The 22,160-nt window shown below is 37.1% G+C and overlaps 1 protein-coding gene across 5 annotated transcripts in view; it reads left to right on the top strand.

Moving 5' to 3' along the window:
- Nucleotides 1-22,160, top strand: part of COBLL1 (cordon-bleu WH2 repeat protein like 1) — a 163,559-nt gene that overhangs the window by 127,178 nt on the left and 14,221 nt on the right. For 4 of the 5 annotated variants that reach the window (XM_021702713.1, XM_021702712.1, XM_021702711.1 and 1 more), the window contains 5 exons: nt 13,344-13,497; nt 14,004-14,078; nt 15,233-15,352; nt 19,372-19,606; nt 20,618-20,712. In XM_021702713.1, coding sequence (XP_021558388.1) covers nt 13,344-13,497; nt 14,004-14,078; nt 15,233-15,352; nt 19,372-19,606; nt 20,618-20,712 — 679 coding nt within the window. The remainder of the gene's footprint in view (nt 1-13,343; nt 13,498-14,003; nt 14,079-15,232; nt 15,353-19,371; nt 19,607-20,617; nt 20,713-22,160) is intronic. The other variant, XM_044913662.1, reaches the window with a different exon arrangement.

Below are 22,160 nucleotides of genomic sequence, written 5' to 3'. Positions count from 1 at the left end.
AGGAGGAGGTCATGTGCTAACGCAGGCAGAGATTGCAGTTATGCTGCCATAAGCCAGGGAATTCTAGAAGCCACCAGAAGCTGGAAGAGACAAGGAAGGATTTTCCCATCGTACTTTCAGAGAGCTATGGCCCTGCCAACAGCTCGATTTCAGACTTCTGGCTTCCAGAACTGTGAAAGAATAAACTTCTGTTGTTTTAAGCCACTCGGTCCTGGTAAGTTGTTACAGCAGCCCTGGGAAACCAGTATATCAACTTTGTAATTCCAATCCCAATATTTTATTCCAGTTGCAGACTGAAGTCATGGTTACTTATTTACTCATCACTACCTGGAAATCAGCATTTGATTGATGATTTCAATCATCATGATTTCAATCATGATGATAGAAAATCAAGCTTATTTTTGTTCTCCCAGATTTAAAAGCTCAGGATAATTTTCAGTGTGTTTTCTTTTTATTTTTGCGTCCAATTAGTGAGTCCTTCATTCAGTCTCCCTTCCTTGTCTTTCCTTGTCCCCTTCTTTCCTTCTTCTGTAGTCATGCCTTAGGGAAATCCAGGGTGTGGAGTAAGGAGAAGACCAGTACTTAACTTGTCTTCCCAGTTCAGGAACTTTGATAACTGGCAGGTATTTTTGAGGCATTCAAGGCCCTCTACAAACTGATCAAAATGGGGGGGGGGGGCAGTTCTACTTTTGTTTCTTTCTTTTCAGCTTTGTTGAGGTATAATTGGCAGAGAAAACTATAAGATATTTAAAGTGTACATTGTGGTGATTTGAAATACATATACATTGTGAAAGAATTCCTGCCATCTGGTTAATTAACACATCCATCACCTCACATATTTATCTTTTTTTTTTTTTTTTTTTCGAGAGAGAGAGTGTGCGCACCCGAGCGTGAGTGTGCGCACAAGCCTGGGGGGAGTGGGGGAAGAGAGGGAGCAGGAGAGAGAGATTTTAAGCAGGCTCCACGCCCAGCTTGGAGCCTGATGTGGGGCTGGATCTCACGATCTGGAGATCACGACCTGAGCCGAAGTCAAGTGTCAGTCGCTTAACTGACTGAGCCACCCAGGTGCCCCTCTACTGTTTGTTTTATGTTTAAGATAAAAAAAATAGTCATTATTACTATAGACATTTTATATTAAACAACTTAGTTTTGAATTTGAAGCTTTAAAAAGGCACTGTTTTTGATGATTGAAAGTAGTAGACTGGGAAAAAGTATCTGGAAAAAAATTATTTTCAAATCCCTGAAGAATTTTGGATATATTCTTATCCTAGAGATTTTTATTGTTCAGGAGTCAGAATAAGCCACAAGGGTGCGCTGTTTAACAGACCTACAACAGTCTGATTTTTACACTTTCCCCCACCAAAGCATCCTTTAATAGAGCAGAAAGAAAATAATGGAAATAGTTACATTATATTAGAAATAGCAAATGCTTATCTCTTGTGTGTGAAGTGTCAGAAAATAGAGCTAGAGAGATAAATAACAGTAATGCATAACAAAGTGATTTCTAATTAATGCAGTTTTCTTCATTTTGAGCTTTCACTTCATGTTAGTATCCTCTCAAGTAGTCGTTGATATTCTGTTTGCCTTACATGGGCTTACAGATAAGTCAGTCTACCTGTAGCTTGTAAAAAAATTTTGTTCACCACGTCTATTTTATGCTTTTTGGCTGTCAGTATTTAATAATTGATCTCATTTCTGTGAGGCATTTCTCCATACTAGCAAATTAAAGTATTGGATAGTGATTTTGGAGCTTAAACTGAAACTCTTCACATAAAAGGCTGTTGGTTTTCTGAGCTAATTTTGGCAACTGATTGTGTAGTTTCCAAAGAGGATTCAATAAAAATCCAAGTCAGTAAAATAATTTATCCTAACCTGCTTTTTTGGGACAGTTTTGCAAATAAAATTATTTGATCCACCTAAAGAATACATTTTAAAGAATACATAGTTTACTGTCATTGCTATCGTGTTGTTTTTTTTTCATGTCCCTAAATTTCTGTGTACTCGTTTACATTTCAAGCCTTGTGTCCTGTTCCTTATAAAGGTGAATATACTGTCTTCTATGGAAATGTTCATTTGCAGAAGAAAACTATCCAATTAGAAATTTTCTGGCAGTTTTTCTCCGATCTCTTTGAGCATTCTGTGAATATGATTCTGCCTAAAGGTTAGAAATGCCATTTATGCAACAACATATGTAATGGATGGTTCCTACTCTTTTTTACCTAAACCATATCGCATGTATTACTGTATAAATGCATACAGTTATTTACAATAAGATTATATAGTTATTTACACAGATTGTCATTTATTTCACACATGACAGAAGTCAGAAATGCAATGACATTGACTTAAATTGAAAATCACTTAGAATTCTGGGATTGAAACTAAGTTCAGAAATCCAATATCTGTACCATGTTCACTGACCAAGTTTCTGTGAGGAGCACATTTAATAAAATCTGTGGCCAAAGGATGTCCTAGTATTATTGACAAATCAGCCTTTTATGAAGGCTGATTTTACAGTTGAAGAAGAGGAGAAAGAGTTGGACACGAGTTGCGGATCATCTTGACCCACAGAATCCACCGAAACTTTTGGAAAATTCTTTATTTTTGCACATTTGGTATGGTTTTGCTCTTTGGAGTTATGTGTGTATATAGCAGTAAAGCGGCTTTTCCCTGGCTACTAGAATGGTACCTCATTTTCTTTAGGTTATTGGCTTTTGGCTAACACAATAAGGAATTATCTTGAACTTTTTATTTCATCTCATTTTGCATTCTGGTGCAGACAAACACTCAAATGTTGAGAAATGGAAATACTTTGCCATCCAGTATGATGCAAGTGAAATTTAATACTTAGAGTGTGTTCATTTTTTAACAGCTGATTTAATTGTTTTTAAGAAATATTTGACATTGTTCATTTTTTACTCAATTTTACCTTTTAATATTTATCATGGTTTATAAGCAGGTAAGATGATAGATTGTCATATGTTTATAAAATGTGCAAGAATATATTTGGTCTTAGTTTCACTTAATAAGTTTTAATCCTAGATGTTTTATGCAGAGTCATTAAGGTTGATGTAAAAAGAACATATTTGTAATCTTTAAGTAATCTTTTTGTTTTTTTTCTCTAGATTGTCACACAACATTTGATTTTCCCCGCCACTTTCCACTTATATTTATCATATAGAAAGAAAACCACACACATAATTCTACAATTGCCTAGGAACAGTGGTTGCCATGGCATTTTTAGTTTGATATACGGGATACAGCTGTCTGTATTTCCAAAAATACGACTTGTTTCATTCAGTAGAGAAATGCACCAGTGCAGCATAATAGAATATAATCTCCTTCCCCCTTTTAAGGCTTTTCCGTATATATATAAATATACTTAGTCTTGGTAGTTTTAATCACATTTTCAAAGGGTCTTAATCACAAGAGCAAAATTAATGACTAATGCTTATATAGCACTTACTAATGTTTGAGACCAGGTACTAAGCACATTACTCATTTAATGCTCTTGAAAATCCTCTGAGCCATTACTTTTTAGGTTCCTGCCAGCTTTACCCCTGACCCAAATGTAAGGAACTATGCTCATTATGAAGTTGTTAGACTTTAAAGAATTGTACTATTCAAAGAACAATAGGTCTTAAATGGAGTTAATGTGGATTTCTCTCCTTTATTTATCAGTACACAATCATTGTGTCTCTCTGAAGCACATACTGAATTAATAAAATATTTAAAATAATCAGTGTTAGGAATCTTCCTTTACAAGTTCCTATAGTATGAAGCTTATTTAGGCTTTCTACCGCTATGACATTTGGGACCTCATGGGGGAGAAAATGCCTTTCTTTGGTAACCAGTATGTACCAGAGACCAGGGCAGAGAGAAGCAGGCCTCTTTCCTGGAGCCATGGGGATAAAACTATAGGTTCAATTGGATAATGCCTGCCATACAGCCTTGGCCCCCTTTCTGAGATGAACTGAGTTGATCCCAGTTTGTTCCCTTGATTGCTACTTTATTCTGGTGGGGGCCCTATACTCAGTTAATCTATAGATGTTCACTACTTCCCTACCCTACCCCTAGACACTTCTTTTTTTTTTTTTTTTAAAGATTTTATTTATTTATTTGACAGAGAGAGACAGGGAGAGAGGGAACACAAGCAGGGGGAGTGGGAGAGGGAGAAGCAGGCTCCCCGCTGAGTGGGAGCCCGGTGCGGGGCTTGATCCCAGGACTCTGGGATCATGACGTGACCCGAAGGCAGCCGCTTAACCGACTGAGCCACCCAGGCGCCCTCCCCTCCCCCGACACTTATTTTTTCTGATCATTGACCAGCAGAACCTTGATTACCACCATCATCTGTCTTTTTAACTTGACCTGAGCTCTGATTTCTCCTGATTTATCTTCTCTTTTTCCATCTGAGATGTATTACTGAGTTAGGCCCTCATCTTTGGGCATTTAAAAAATGTCATTAGTAAGGGATTACCACTAATAAGACTTGGTTATATGATATCTCAAAGTATTATAGGGTTGATGAAATGAAAGCACAGGTTACTTTAGGGAGAAAAATTTAAAAACCTTGCAAGAGTATAACCCAGGTTGTAAAATTTGTGGGTTTTTTTCTGATCTACATGGAGAAGGGCTGAAAAGAAAGTATATTATGGCAGAAGCAGTCCTACTCTGGCTTGAGAGCGAGTCTTGAATCTACCAATAGGTCTGTTGTTGTCATGATTTTTCTCATTGCCTTCTTTTGTCTTCTACCTTGAAAAGCAAGCCTTTGAACTTCTTTGTGGCTTGGGTTTCTCCTCTGTACAGTAAGATTTTGTAACTAAATTTCCAAAGGTCTCTTCCAACTCCAGTGTGATCAAATTATTTTATTCTTCTGTTGTCTTTTAAAATTGGCCTTTAACAGATAAAAGTGCTTTGTTACATGGATCTTTGGTTTGATCAGTGTTAATCAGATAGTGATACCTAGTCCTGGTATTACTTCTCTGAGGATTTTTGAAACTCCAAAGTATAATAATGAAATAAAACATTGATTAACTGACATCTTTCTCCCTGAACTTCTGACTATAACACAAAAGTCAACACCAGTACTTTGGGCATCAATAAAAAGAGGTAGAGGATACAGAGTTTGAGGAAGATATGCTCAGGTTAATGAGTTTGTTAACTAGAGGATGCAGGTGTTATCATTGACTAATGAGTTTGAATCTAGAACATTTTGAGAGAAATCTAGTGGCAAGCTTGGCCACCCAGAATCCTCTGAAGGGATTATAATTTTAGTAACCAAAAAAGATAAAAGTTACAAGTGGTGGTGGTATTTAGACACCTCTAAGTGAATCCAGCTCTAATCTCATTACTTGATGTCATAGAATTTATTTCAGCAAATTGATAGGAACACCCTTAAAATTGGCAGAATAGATGACTGCTTACATGGTGTGGGTTTAATAGCTCCAGGCCCTGATACCACTGCCCTGTTTCTCCTTACCCTACATACAGTAGTCTGGTACTGGACATATCTCCTCTATTTCTTACACCCCTTCACTGATAGGAGTTTTCTTCATCTAAGTTGACCTAGACAGGCTAAGACTTTCAGTGCTGTCAGTGAAGTATCTTAAAACAGGTTTATTGAGAGAACATGAAAGTAGGATATATAAGTCCTAGATTTTTAGGAGTCAGAGAAATCTATTTAAGGGGGTGGGGAGGGTGTGGAAAGAGATTCAGGGCAGCAATACAAACACTCCCTAGCCTCACCAAAATAGCGTTTTATTTTTAAAAACTTCATAAAGAAAGAAATTGGCATATAGGCCTTCATTCAGTACAAGTCAAAAAAATGCATGTGTGTGTGTATTGAAGTATAGAGGATATGTATAAAAGGTTGAACACCAAAACTTCTATGAGGTAACCTGTATTTGTTGGGATTTATAGGGATTTTTCTTTTTTTTTTCCTTACCATTGTATGCATTGTTTACATCTTATATGAGATTATGCTAATTTTATGATCAAATCAGTAAAACTGAATTCATTGTGATTGAAAAAAACTTCCCTTTACAGCTTTGCTTACTTTGCAAATTCATTACAATACCTCATACTTCTATATTTACTTTATTATAATTATACATTTTGAAGTTTAAGAAAACTGATCTGTTGTCTAAGTTGTAAAATTATTTTAGAAAGAATTCTTCCATCAAGAGTTAAGAATTCAAACTCAGGGCCACCTGGGTGGCTAAATCAATTGAGGGTCTGCCTTTGGCTCAGGTCATGATCCCAGGGTCCTGGGGCTGAGCCCCATATCGGGCTCCTTGCTCATCGGGGAGCCTGCTTCTCCTTCTCCCTCTGCTGCTCCCCTGCTTGTGCTCTCTCACTCTCTCAAATAAATAAATAAAATCTTAAAAAAAGTTAAGAGTTCAAACTTGATCTTTGGTTAGTTATGTAAAAGGTCACTCATTGGGGTATAATTCATAGTAAATTAAATAGTATGTTTTTAGTATTTATAGAGAATATCTAAGTTGGAGAAGGATAATGTGATTCTGGCACTTAAGAAGAAAAAAAAAAAGTATACGAGTTTTTAGACAGTTTCAGGGGGTGGCTTAGATTTTCTCCTCTAACCCATTCCTCCCCACATGTGGAAATCATAAACAGAAATAAAAAGCCAAAGCTTCTAATAGAAACATTTAACAATGTCCTTGAAGTTGGGCTACTGTATTTCTGTCCTTTGATTCAAGTTGTTTTCTTATTTTTCTATTTGCAATTTTTCCTTTACTCTTTTCTACAGAATATATTGATTTCAGTGACCCACATCTTATAATTCAACTGTGATTAATAAGTGATCTAATAACTTGTACAGAGCTAGTACTCAGTAAATCTACTGAATGCCGTTCAATTCTATTTTCTTCAGCTAAATTTAGTTCCATTTTGAACCAGTAAATCCTGATTTGGGTGTGAATTCTGAGGGATTAAGTATCTGGCATGGTTTTCAACTTGACCTTGTCACTTTCGCTGGAGTGTTCTCTTCTCTGTGCAGTATTTTCCTTTTCACAGACTGTAAAACTCAGTGATGTGCATTCCTGTTAGGCTGCAGTTTTCACTAATGGTAGGCAGACTTAGTGACTCTAACTGAAGTAAATAATTGAACATCTCTAATCATTAACCAAAGCGTTTTCCCCTAGTAAGTAGAAACCTCTCTGAGTTCTTGTTTTGTAAACCCTTTGGATTTAAATACAGTTTAATCTCAACTTCTTTTAAAAAATTTCAGTTATAATTTGGCCAAAGGAAATGTATCTTGGTGCTGAAAGCTAAAGACCATTCTAAAGAGTTTTTCAACTTTAATTCTTCACATTAAATTTATGAAATATTCAAATTTATGTATTATACACATTCATATACCCATCACCAAGATTTAACAAATTAGTGTTAAGTGTTGTGCTTTTATTAAATTCCTTTAAGGTAGGGTGGAGCTGCCTGAGGTGACATAAAGGTGGCATTTTTACACATAATGAATTACACACAATGAATTTGGCTTATGCAGTGGACTAAACACCAGTTCCTGAATGCTGGGCACTGTTGAGGTTTTAAGGTTGATCATAACGGAGATGGACTGTACGTACTAGGACTCTTACCACCACCATCACTGCAGACAGAGTACAATCTTAGAATATGTATACCTCCTTTTATCCATACTTTTCACTCTACATTAGAACCATCATTTGCTTATTTTATTTACAGATCACGCTCACATACTTAAAAATAGATGAGCTGCATGTTACATTAGTTAATATTTATGGAGCAGGTACTGTATACTAAGCCCTGTGCTGAGTTTTCACATGTCATTTCACATAAGTATCCAGCCCCTTCTGAGGTTTAGGTACTCTTACTTTTCCCACTTCATAGATGAGGAGGCTGAACGTTGCAGAGACACTAGATGGCCATGCTCCCTGGTTCAAGCCCTGACATTATCTCCAAAGCTCATTTGTTTGGTAAGCATTACACTAGGCCGCCTTCCAACTTGCAAACCCTCTAGAAGCCTCTCTCCAGTTAGACACAAACTCACTTTCAAAAATACCGGGTGGCTCATGCCTGACTAATGCAAGGGTAGAGCGGTTAGGAGACTATTAGGCGTATACTCCTGAAAGGCACAGGAAAACTAGGGCTTATGCATGCAGCTTAGTTAGACACTAATGGCCTTCCTTGCCTTTTTTCTTTCTTTCTTTTTTTAAATTTTTTAGCATTTTATTTATTTTAAATGTTTCAAGTTTTTATTTAAATTCTAGTTTACTGTAATATTAGTTTCAGGAGTAGAATTTGGTGATTCACCACTTACATATAACACCCAGTGCTCAACACAAGTGCTCTCCTTAATCCCCATCATCCATCTAGCCCATTCCCCACCTCCCCTCCAGCAACCCTCAGTTTGTTCTCTGTAGCTAAGAGTCTCTTGGGGTGCCTGGGTGGCTCAATGGTTAAGTGTTTGCCTTTGGCTCAGGTCATGATCCCGTGGTCTTGGGATCAAGCCCCAAGTCGGTCTCCCTGCTCCTTGAGGAGTCTGCTTCTCCCTCTCCCCCCGCCCCCTGCTTGTGCACTCTCTCTCAAATAAGATCTTAAAAAATAAAAGCCTTTTTTATATGCCTCCCTCTCTTTTTTCTTTCCCCTATTTTCCATCTATTTTGTTTTAAATTCTACATGTGAGTGAAATCCTATGGTATTTGTTTTTCTCTGGCTGACTTATTTCGCTTAGCATAATACACTCTAGCTCCATTCACCTCCACATCATTGCAAATGGCAAGATTTCATTCTTTTTTATGGCTGAGTAATATTCCATCTCTCTCTCTCACACACACACACACACACACAACACACACACACACACACACACCCCACATCTTATTTATCCATTCGTCAATGGACATTTGGGCTCTTTCCATAATTTGGCTATTATTGATAATGCTGCTATAGACATTGGGGTACATGTGCCCCTTTGAATTGGTATTTTTGTATCCTTTGGGTAAATACCTAGTAGTGCAATTGCTGGGCCATAGGGTAGCTCTATTTTTAACTTCTTGAGGAACCTCCGTACTGTTTTCCAGAGTGGCAGTACCAACTTGCATTCCCACCAACAGTGTAAGAGGGTTCCCCTTTCTCTGCATCCTCGCCAACATCAGTTGTTTCTTGTGTTGTTGATTTTAGCCATTCTGACTGGTGTGAGGTGGTATCCCATTGTAGTTTTGATTTGTATTTCCCTGATGCCGAGTGATGATGAGCATTTTTTCGTGTGTCTGTTGACCATCGGGATGTCTTCTTTGGAAAAATGTCTATTCATATATTCGCCCATTTCTTAACTGGATTATTTGTTTTTTTTGGGTGTTGAGTTTAATAAGTTCTTTGTAGATTTTGAATACTGACCCTTTATCAGATATGTCATTCGTAAATATCTTCTCCTATTCTGTAGTTTACCTTTTAGTTTTGTTGTTTCCTTTGCTGTGCTTCTTATCTTGAAGTCCCAATAGTACACTTTTGCTTTTGTTTCCCTAGCATTTTGTATGGAACTCATGATGTGTTTACTTAAGCATCTGGGGTGGTTTAGTGAGTCTGCTTTCTAGAAGTAGTCATTCTTGGGTTAGGAACCTCTCTATTCTTGTGTGCTGACTACGTATACTCCACCTGCATTCCTCAGTGTACACCACTTTTCTTGTTGCAGTCTATTTAGGAACACCTAGATCTTCTAACTTAAATGCTTCTTCTCTTGTGGGCTTTTACCAAGAAAAGGATGTTTGCAGTAGATATAGAACATCCCTTTCTCAAGGTCCAGGGGTTCCTCCACTTTGGTCTTAATAGTGATGTTTTATTTTAACACAAAGTAACTCCCAAGTTTGATTTCTGTTACCTTTCCTTCCTAGCTGATTGAAATTATTTTCTAATAGCCTTTAAAAAAGAAAAAAAAAGCAGGGGCACCTGAGTGGCTCAGTCAATTAAGCATCTGACTCTTGATTTTGCCTCAGGTCATGATCCTAGGGTCATGAGGTGGAGCCCTGTGTCGGGCTCTGTGCTGGGGATGGAGCCTGCTTAAGATTCTCTCTCTCCATCTCCCTCTCCCCTTCCCCCACGCTCTCTCTCTTTAACAACAACAACAACAACAACAACAACAAAACTCTTGTCTGTCTTGAAAGACAAGAAATACATATTAAGCTATTTCCTTGAACACTAACACTAATATTATTGCACCTTAGGACAAAACTTCCATTTCCATCATTAATCTGTTGCTGATGATCTAAACTCACCATTCTTATTCCTTGAAAACTCCTGCCCTTGGCCCATCCTACATAGGTTGTTAAATTTACAGTTTTGTCATAAACTTAATAAGTTTTAACCATTAATTATACCATGGAATCTAGTTATGACAGGTCATGTATATCTTTCTGGTACCACTCAGTGACAGTCATGCTGTCTTAATGTCTTCTTTCTTAGTCTCTGTGATCCATTTGCAACTCTAATAATGTATGTCCATTTATTTTCATGTTACACCTGCAAAACAGCGTAAAGGGAGTTAAGTTCTGTAGGATAAAGTTATAAAAGATGTGCTCCTTCAAAATGTGGTGTCTTTTCTTTTCCCTCAGCTGTCTTCATAAATGGTATTGAAAATTTTTTAGTAAAACTAAAATCTGTGTATTTTGGCAATTTTTAAATTCTTTATCCATAGAAATATCCTGTACAAAAAAAGTTTGCTTATTTTAAGACCTCTAGGGACATAAATGAAATATGTGAGTCTATTTTTATTTTGTCTTTGAGTTATGGATAGGTTCATATAAACTTGTGAGTCTGCAATATAAATTCCTCCCTTCTAATTTCTGTACCGTATATTTTATTATGACCAAAATTTAAGAGCTCTAACTCCTAAACAGATACTGTCATTTGAGAAATTCATGACTAATTCAAGTCACGACTGCTTTTATCAGGTAATAGAAAAGACCAATAAATGACAGTGTTTGGGAATCTGGCCTAACGGGGAGCACAAGTTTGTATTCTAGACCTCATGAAAGCAATCTGTCTAAGCATGGGAAACAAGTTTTCAGCGTGGAAGTAGGAGGAAAATCAAATGCTGCCCTAAATTTGTGCATTCAGCAGTTACTTATTGATCACTTACTATGTTCTTACTGGTAAAGTAAGTCTATGAGAGGAAGGGAGCATTCCTTAATAGGGCTTTACTAAGTAAATTCATCTGAGAAATAAAAATGGCATATTCTACTGCTTTTGATACTTATATCATTATTTTGAAAAGTGAAGTGCTGCATTGTTTTAGGAGAATTTTTGGCCTTTTTCCTAATGACTTCTAAACTTGTTAATTTTATAAGGTAGCAAATAAAGTTTCCAAACACAGAGATATATAATTAATCAATAAGAAGAAAACTTTATATTCTACTCAAAATGACATTTAAATACTGCTCATCCAGCTGTACGATACGGTGCATTTCCTCCTCAGCCCTTTATTGCCAAGGGTCCTTCTCTTGATTGTTTCAAAAGTCCAAACCGCAGTTGAGGATCTGTCCCCACATCCACTCTGGAGCGGGTGGGGGGTGAGGGATGGCCCTTAGATTTAATCAGAATTGGCTTTAGTGACTGAATCAGTCTGGGTTTGGGTGGCAGGCTTTAACTCTTTCCTTGATGGATTAGGCCTGAAAAGTTCTGGAGGAAGGACCGCAGTACTGAGGGGAGAGGAGGTTGGTGGCTGCAGCTGTTCCTCAGTTGGTATGGAGGCCATTTAATGGTTTGACTCCCCATCAGGTCAGCCAGGTGCCACCCTGTCTGCCCCCTGTTAGGAGGAGTTAACCTCAGTGAGAGGTGTTCCATCAAGTGCCTGCCATTGTGGACCTAACTGTGCTCTGTCCCTATGAGATGACACTTAGGGAAGGAGGTGGTCAGAGAGATCTAGGGGCTAGGCAGTTAACTGCCTTAGAAGCCCTCACCCAGACTTTGGCCTTTCCATGCCAACTCGGCAACTGTTACTTGGTTTTGAACAAAGTGACCTAAACAAACTTAGGTTTTGATAGGATCCTTTTGCTGGTATGTTGAGAAAGGGCTGTAGGGACACAGTGTGGAAGCAGAGTCCAGTTAGGAGGTTCTTGATGATAATCCAGACCATGTGGTAGCAGTCAAGCTGGATGAGCCAACGAGATGGACTTCCTGTGGAGTGTGAGAGGGAAAGGAGATGGGGAGAACTCCAGAGTCACTGGCCTGAACAGATGGAGGAATGACTTGCTCTTTCCTGAAACAGGAGAGACTGTGGGAACAGGATTATTTCTGATGGGAAAGGGGAAGGGAGGGATTATCAGGATCTCAGTTTTAGACAGGCCATGTTTGAAATCGCCTTAGATATTAAGTGGAGATCAGGAAGAGGTCTAGGACGGAGGGATAAGTCTGGAATTAATTGGCATATGAATAATACATAAATCCAAGGGAATAGGGGAGATTACCAAGAGAGTGAACATAGATACTGAAGAGAGTGTATGCAAGGACTGAGCTGAAGAAGGACCCTAAAAGAAAATGGAGCATTGGGATCTGTGCAGAGTAGGAATGTGGTAATCTGAAAGTAAGAAAAAGAGAAGTTTAAGAGGGTGGTCTATTCTGTCGAATGCTGCAAACAGATCAAATAAATGAGTTCTAAGAATTAACCACTAGTTTAGTTGTGGTGGTCATTGACGACTTTGATAGGAATAGTTTTAATGGATCAAAAGTTGGGAAATACCTGGTTGAAAGTGTTCAAGTGGGGGATGAGAAGTTGGAGACCAAAATCTACGAACAACTCTTTGAATCAGGTTAGATGATGTGACAGTGTGCCAGGAGGCACCAGGCGGCCTGCTGAGGCAGGCCTGTCTCCGGGTCTGCTGATGGTCACATGCCAGGTGTGTGAGCATTAGCCGTGTATAGAGTCGGTGACCTCAAATGACCTTGCCGTGGGTAGACATGGAAATTTTTGAGATGTTTGTCATTAATACGTTAGTACTAAAAAAGAAAGATTAATCAAGCCAGCTGTTTTAACATACAGATATTCTTCTTTCTCACCTCTTACTTTACATCCATATTTTCTCCATATTTTTCTCTGACAGCTAGTTTTTAACTATTATGCTTACGAGTCCTCCACATGATAATTGGTTGTTTGTACGCCATTCTTCCATCCTATTTTATTTTACTTTACGTATCCATCTCCTGGCACATGGCAGGTGCACCATAAAGGTTTTTTGAATGAATGACTCTTATGTTTCATATTGGCATATGAAGCAGTTGATGTAAGAGTCAGCGTCTTCCTGAAGTTCGCTATTAATTTCTAAGTGGAGATCGTGTCTGGTCATTTTGTTTCCCAGAGTCCCTGTGGAGCAGGCATAGTGAGAACTGGCTCACTGCAGCTCAGTAGTACATCTGTTGGCGATTCATCTTTGAAGAGGACAAAGCGAAAAGCACCTTCCCCACCCTCCAAAATACCCCTGCATCCAAGTGATGAAAGTAGTCCTGTCACTGGTAATGTTACTTTTCCCATTATGTGTGTATTAGGTCTTGTTTCATATAGACAGTAAAGTGATACAGGTTATAAATCAGGTCTTTTTACTAAAAGACAATACTTAAACTTAGGCTTTTAATGAATTTTAATCATATGAATTTAATCAATTTTATTATTTAATGAATTTTAATAATATTTAGATAGTCCCTGGTTATTCTCACTTTACCTTTTTAAAATCTGCAACATAACAAAAAAGAAAAGACAAATTTGTATAGCTCCCTGATCCTAAAATTGAGCATGTGATCATTTATGAATCTCTTCAGGACACTCTCATTCCAGGACTGACTACCTGTAGGAAGGGGAAGCTAAGTCGATTTTAGTTGTATCAAAGCTGGACGGTGAAGTGGCTTCTAACAAAGTTAGGGCTCTCTCTTCCCAAATTATATAAAAATAAACTAAGCTACTAAGGAATTGCTACATTTGTGAATGTGACTTGTTTGTAAGTTGTGCTGCTTCTGTCCCCCAGCCCCACAGGCAGGACGCACGGTTCCTTCGGATGGTGTTTTGGAAGCAAACTCTCCCAAGGGGCTGCGCAGCCCAGGTAGGACACCTTTTTTCCACATCATGTAGCTCCTGAAGAAGACCTTTCATGGCAGTTGAGGAATGAATCTAGTTATAATGCTCTGTCTGTGAAAGAGATACAGATGCTTTGACTCTATTTCCCAAATTTTATATTATGAAATGAAAAATTTTCCACCCTGGGTTGAGTATGAAATTGGCAGAACTCAAAATTTTAGTTCTGTGATGGTACCTTAAGAACTTTCCTTATGCAGTGTCAGGTTACCACTTATTAATGTCCTCCCCAAGAGGGACACATATTAGTCAGGAATGTACCTTAGTGTGTTCAGAAGAAACTTACACCAAGGTGTAAGGTACCATTATTTACACAACTGTCCTAGGTATGAATTTGACATACATAGTGTCCTAATTTAGTGGTAAAAATTTATCATGAAGTATTTTCTATTATATCGTCTCATTTTGGATTCTCCAAATAAATGAAATGCCAATAAAAATAAAGTAATTTAATACTGTTTCCCTATATTTTTAATAGTAGCTATTATAAGAATAAATTTCTTAATTCTTAGACTTAATGTTAGGTATAAATGAATCTGACAGACTAATGTCTAACCAAAAATAGAATATTACTATGCCAGTACTTTAGCATGGAGATAATTTTATAGGTATGAAAATTGCTCAATATAACCCTACCTAATTTTTATAATTAATATTCACAAACATGGGAGAAACTCAGGACACCCAAATGTTCCTAAATCTTTAATCCTTAGGTGATTTTTAGGAATTTGAGATTTTGACACATCTTCTATAAGAATTCTCCTGTCCTCTGTGATTAAAAACATTATCATTTTATACCGAGTCATGATTTTTCTTATTTCTTAAGTCTTACTTACTTTCTTATTTAAATAAGGAATTTTATTTAAATAATATCAAACTATATAAGTGAAATGAGAAGATGCGGAAGTATTAGAAAGAAGGTGTGAATGCTATTCAAACTTTGCTTGATACCTGTTTCTCTCTCTCTTCCTTCCCCCCCCCCCCCCCCAGTTACCTCTTCTTGTTTAATGCATGGATCATTGTGAGCTAACAGATCTGATTTCTTTGAAATGCTTCTTGTTCTCTGCTTGCCTTAACTCTGTTGTCTAAGTGCCATTTCCACAGATTTTACTTCTTTGGCAGAAGCCTCCCTTGGCCCCGGGCTCCCCAGTCTCGAACACTCCACTGTGCCCAGACTACTGGATGAAGCGTCCCTCTCCGAGTGCTCTCGAACGGCCGAGACAGCCGTAGCATCTCTAACATGTAGGTGATGGGGCCTTTCCTGCCTGGTGCTTTGTTTAATGCAGATTAAGATTATCATCATGACAACATTTCATTACTTGGTCATCCCTTGTATAAAAAGGTCTCAAAGAAATAGTAGTTTCCCCCTTTCACTTGAAATTCTCTTACAGGTTTGGAGTTTGATGTTTTCCCTAACCAAATAGATGAATATTACAAGGCATAAGATGAAAAAATAAGTGGCCTTGGAGGATTTCAGCATTTTCTTCTATTTGGCTTTCTGCTTTTTTTGGCAAAACTCTTTGAACTCTATTATTTACAGTGTTTAACTTTATGAATATAAAAGAATATATATATATATATATATTTATGTATATATTTTTTCTTTCTTGGACTACTCTTTTGTGATCTAGGCATGGCTTATTTTCTATAGTATTGCTTTTGATTGGGATTTTTATGTTAAGTTATTGGAATTATTTTGTTACCAAATGGCAAAAATGTATAGTTAGGTAATACTTGCATTTCATTATAAATAATTTTATTCAATTTTTTATTAACCCAGAATGAATCCTTATTTAAAATTATTTAAAATTAATATATCACATACTGCTTATAGTAATGCAAAATTGTGTGGCCAATCTGGAAAATAGTTTGACAGGTTTTTAAAAATAAAATTTAAGCTTTCATTTTCTGTATAATCCAGCAATCCCACTCGTAGGTATTTTCCAAGAAAAATGAAAACCTCTGTGTACACAAAAACTTAACATGTACATTATTTTAGGATTTTCATTCATAATTGTCCCAAATGAGAAACAGCCTAATGTCCCTAAACTGAGGAATGGATGAACTTTGGTCAATCCATACATTGGAATGCCACCTACCCATACAAAGGAATGAATACTATATGCAGGGACGCGGCTGAATCTCAAATGCATTATGTTAAATGGGGAAGCCAGTCTTAAATGGCTAGATGCTGAATGATTTCATTCATATGACATTCTTGCAAGGGTAAAACTATAGGGAAAATAGTTGCCAGGGTCTAGGGTTCGGGGGAGGGGATGATCACCAAAGGGTCCAGGGATTTTGGAGATTGATGGACTTATTCTATATCTTAATTGTGGTGGTGGTCACCCAACTATATATCTATCAAAATGAAGCATTCCAACATGGATTCCAAAAATGAATTTTACTCAGTGTGAATTGTATCTCAATTTTTAAAAAAGAAAACTACACTGTCTGGCAGCAACTGCAGTAGTATCTGACACAGTGAGCAGTTTTTGAATGAACGAATGAATACAAAAAACTAGTTCACCAGAATAGATGTAATTTTTTTTTAAAGATTTTATTTATTTATTTGAGAGTGAGAAAGAGAGAGCATGTGCCTGAGCAGGGAGAGGGGCAGAGGGGTTGGAAAACAGAATCTCAAGCAGACTCCGTGCTAAGCACAGAGACCGAAGCGAGGCTCAGTCTCACGATCCTGAGATCATGACCTAAGCTGATCTAAGTCAATGACCTAAGTCATTGACGGGGAGCTCTACAACAAGGTGAAGGTGGAGGAGAGCTTGTAGCTCACTGAGGATGGCAAGGTGGTGACGGTGCATCTGGAGAAGATCAACAAGATGGAGTGGGGGAGCCGCTTGGTGTCCAGTGACCCTGAGATCAATACCAAGATCAACGCTGAGAACTCCAAGCTGTCAGACCTGGACAGTGACACTCGCAGCATGGTGGAAAAGATGATGTACGACCAGAGGCAGAAGTCCATGGGGCTGCCCACCTCGGACGAGCAGGAAAAGCAGGAGATTCTGAAGAAGTTCATGGATCAGCATCCCGAGATGGATTTTTCCAAGGCCAAATTCAACTGTGTTTGCCTCCCTGAACTCTTGGGGCTGAGCCCCCAGACATCCACCTTCTTTTCCTACCCTCCCCTGGGACTTGGGGGCCTCAGGGCTGGGGCAGGCACACGACTGGCTCAGGTACACTGGTCCCAGGGCATCATGGGAGAAGGGCTGGGGCCTTGGGGGGGGGGTGTCTTATCTTCCCCAGTTGGCCTACTGGGGGTAGTACTGGCCAGTTATTCATTAAAACTATTTACTCCCAAAAAAAAAAAAAAAGTCAGATGCTTAACTGACTGAGCCACCCAGGCGCTCCTATGTGAAATACTTTTCATGGGCAAGAGATAAACAGGGATAACAGTAATTTGCTAAGTGTTACCTCAGTTAATCTAATTTGTAAAGAGCTTAATATATGCCAAGGGGCCATTTATAAAACACATTTGCATCTAAACCGGAACAAACATTAATTTTCTCAAACAGTTTTCAAATTATATAAATATACCCCTACTGCACAAATATATGCTATTGTAGACACATAATATTATATATTGGTATCATAATGATGCTTTCACATGTCATAATAAAACAAGACTTGCCAAAATACATTTTTTAAAAATTCACTTAAATTCAGATTCCTTAATATTTTTTCTGTTGAGTAATCTCCTTTTTATTTTTTTTTATTTATTTATTTATTTTTTTTAAAGATTTTATTTATTTATTTGACACAGAGAGAGACAGCGAGAGAGGGAACACAAGCAGGGGGAGTGGGAGAGGGAGAAGCAGGCTTCCCTCCGAGCAGGGAGCCCGATGCGGGGCTCGATCCCAGGACCCTGGGATCATGACCTGAGCCGAAGGCAGACGCTTAACGACTGAGCCACCCAGGCGCCCCGAGTAATCTCCTTTTTAAATTCACAATGAAACTGTCATTAAAAGTCTCCATATTTGTTTATGAAATAGCATAAATTGCATACTTTTCTGCCTAGAGATAAAATTAAAGACATACATTACTTTAAATACTCTTCAAATACGTTGAAGTTTTTATTAAATTTTGTGGATGTGCTGATCACTATAATGCTATACCATCCCCCCCCCATTGTGGTAAAATTAAACTTTGTTCAGCTGCTATTGTGTAAATGGAAGTGTTAAATTATACTTAAATAAGCAAAGATTCAGAACCTCATTCTTTGGTTTAAATTAAATTTCACAGCTAGTGTGTACACCAATTAGGATGTCTCCTCTTTTAAACTGTTGGCCATTTGTTGCTGGTACTAAAGGAATAACGATAGAACACACTCTTATACAATGAAATATTAACTGCAGCTTTTGAAGAGAATCACACACACACACACACACACACACACATTGATATGGGATGATTTTTCAGACATAGTTAAGTGGAGAAACAGAAGGTGAAAAACATGAGTTATAATATGCTTCCATTTATATAAAATGAACCAACATAAAAGAAGGAAGCATGAGTATGCATATCTGCTTGTATGCTCATTATACTTTCCAATAATATATAGGAAAAACCTGTTAAAGGAAGTTGCCTCTGAGAATCAAGCTGAGGGGGAATAATTTTCATTGTATAATACTTGTTTGTATTTTCAAAAAGTATATTAAGCATCTGAGTCAGTGGCTTTTAATCCTGGTTTTATATAGAATCACCTTAGGAGCCTTAAGAATTCTTGGTCCCACCCTTCAGAGATTCTGATTTAACAGGTGTGGGGAGGGTATGAGCACTGGTATTTTTGAAAGGGGCTCAGATAGTTCTCCATTGTAGTTCTCATAACTACCAAGTCAAATTTTGTAAGTATACTTGTATATATAAAATTTAAAATTATAAAATCTAATGTTCTTTTAAATAACATTTAGAGCTGTTATATGAATGTAAAATCATTTAAATTCAAAGATATATAAATATCGCTCAGAGATATGTAACTCGAAGATCATGAGTTTCAATAACTTTTGTCTCTATCATGAATAAAACCTAGCATGATAGCATATTATTTTTAAAATTGTGTATGTCTAATTTGACTATATGTTAACATGGTTATTCACCATTAGAAGAGTATTTTCTTACTAGTTCTGGACCAGCATTTAAAAGAGTCCAGCTAATTATTATTTTAAAAATTCCTTTCTTGCTAGGATTGCATGGGATGAATGAGGAGGCAAATTAATATTTAGGATTATATCTTCATTTCTTTGTAGCTGGAATAAGCTCTGATCATAGCCTTGAAGAGATAGATGAAAAGGAAGAACTGAGTGAAGTGCCTAAAGATGAGGCTGAAAATATTTCTCTGAAGTCACAAGATATTCCTTCTGGATCTACTGATATAATAAATACACTGAAAAATGATCCTGACTCAGCCCTTGGCAATGTTACTGGAGAGTCCTCACAAAACTCCAAAGAAGAAAAACAAGAAGCTAGAAACACAGATGGACAGTAAGTAGTCTATGTGCCTGAAGTGTTGGTGATAGTTTGTTTAATGAATACTAGTCTCTGAATTATAGATCTGATATTGTAAACACAAATATAGTAGTCCCTTTAGTTTAGACTCTTCACCATCATTATAAGAATGCTTACTTATAAAGTATCCATTTGCATATTTTGTTTTTAAATAAAATCAAATTCAACAGTTCTGATACCCTGTGTGAGATAAACCATAGCATTTAGTTAATTTGTGTGACTCAAATATAAAAGTATCTGTTTGTTTGTATTGTATGGGTTTTGCCTATTTTCTGTTTGATCTAAATGAAACATTTAATTTTTAATTTTCACCAAATGCTTCTCAAGAATTTTCACTGACATATAAAACCATTCAGCCCATTAGATTATGATGTTGTTACTAATATTATTTTTACAGTCAACTTTATAATGCAGAGAGTGCACTTTCCACTTGATCCTAGGAACTGAAATCTATAGTACAGTACACTTATATTGTGTTAGAAATGCCACATCATGATTAAAGATGAAATCAAGTAGGCAAACTAAACCATCTTTATCAAAGTTTTACTATAATTTGCGTGGGATTGTCTCCAAATTAAACCCTTCTATTACTTAAAAAAACCCAAAAACCAAAAACCAGTTGAGGTCAGTCCATATCCTGATTTGCCAGAAGTTGGCTTTGCCAGATGCAAGACTTAAATGTTTCATTTAGTTTCCTTTTTCTTTAAAAGACAAATAATAATAACAAAAATACACTGTTTCTGTAAAAGTGTCCATTTTACTAAGCTTCTTAGATCCTTCTTTGTAATAGGACCGCTCTTTGAAAGCTAATGGTTCATAGCAGCATTTCTTCTCAGTTGTATTTTTTCTTTGCTATTAAATTTCCAGTATTTGGCAGAAAAAAGATGGTTTCAGTCCATCTGTCTTTGGAAATTATTGTCTCTTTTCTCATCGTGTGTGTGTGTGTAAATAGTATCAATATATAACATACAATATCCTCTTTTGCAGAGGGCTACACATAATGGTATATAATACAAGCAGTGAAGAGAGGGTAGTTGACAGTGTAAGAAACTTGAAGTCATTGGGCCTAAACCAGGAGAATGGTGAGTTCCAAAAACACTAAAAGCCAACGTTTTCATAACACTTGCTATATGCCAAAGGGCCATTCTTAAAACTTTATATATGTCAACTCATTTAATCTTGTATATTAACTCATTTACGGGTCTTATTATTTTTAGTTCCACTTTATAGTTAATTGAACCACAATGATACTATGTAATTCGCAAGAGTCCCCATAATCAGTAAGTAGGGAACCTTGGACTTGAACTCTGGCAATAATACTCTCACGTGTACTATTAACTACTATGTGTACTATTTTTCTTGTTAAATCTTAGAGGTTGTCTAACCCAGATCTTGGATCTTAAAGATGTATACTCTATGCATCTACTTGTGGTCTATTTCTTTTTTTTTCTTTTTACTGACTCCCAGGTCCAAACCTGTTCTGCTTCATACTCAAGTTGCTTTACTTGGGTGAAACTTGTCAGCATGCGTTTTAATCTAATTATGTGATGTTTACATCTAATTATGTAATGTTATTTACCAGTATCTTCCACACCTCCACCCCCAAGTCAAGATAGTTTCTTCTCTTTGTTATATCTCACTCAGTTCTATCTTCAGGGCTATGCTCATTTTTTTTCTTTGCAAGGAATATAATTTTCCACCTAACTTCACCCATTCAACTACTATCCAAATCCTGCCACTTCACTTAATTTTGTTACTTGATTACTCGAAGCCATGTACTTCTCTAAAAGGTCTTGTCTCCTCAACCAGACTGGACAGTCTTTTGGGTCAGAGAAATTATATCCAATACTTTGAATTCCTCATAACACCTAGTAGAATACTGACCTGTTGTTAAAACATGTAAGTCATCAGCTTAAGATTTTTTGACTTTATGATGGTGCGAAAGTGATATGCACTCCATAGAAACTGTACTTTGAATTCTGAATTTCGGTATTTTCCTGGGCTAGTAATGTGCTGTATGATACTCTTGCATGATGCTGGGCAGCAGCAGCTGCGGCCCCCAGTCAGCCCCCCGAGGGTAAACAGGCCGTACACCTGCAACCATTCTGTTGTTCACTTTTGGTACAATATTTAATCAGTTACATGAGATAGTCAACACTTTATTATAAAAAAGGCTCTGTGAGAGATGATTTTGCCCAACTGAGGCTAAATGTGTTTTGAGCACTTTTAAAGTAGTGATGAGGCTAAGTTATGATATTCTTAGCTTAGATGTAATGAATGCATTTGACTTAACGGTATTTTCAAGTTATGATGAACTTACTGGGATGTAACCCCATCGTAAGTTGAAGAAGATCTATACTTAAGGTTGAATTTCAGAAAAATGATACTACACAAATACAAGATACAAGGAATGTACAACGGTATTTTAAGGAGATACGAAAGAATTGGCTTATGAATTCTCAAAGTCCAGTCTGTTATATTAATATGCAAAACTAGGTGAAGATTCTTAGAAAACATAGGGATATACATA

Source organism: Neomonachus schauinslandi, chromosome 3 (assembly GCF_002201575.2).
Source record: "Neomonachus schauinslandi chromosome 3, ASM220157v2, whole genome shotgun sequence".
Lineage (NCBI taxonomy): Eukaryota > Metazoa > Chordata > Mammalia > Carnivora > Phocidae > Neomonachus > Neomonachus schauinslandi.
This window is presented reverse-complemented; position numbering and strand designations above follow the sequence as displayed.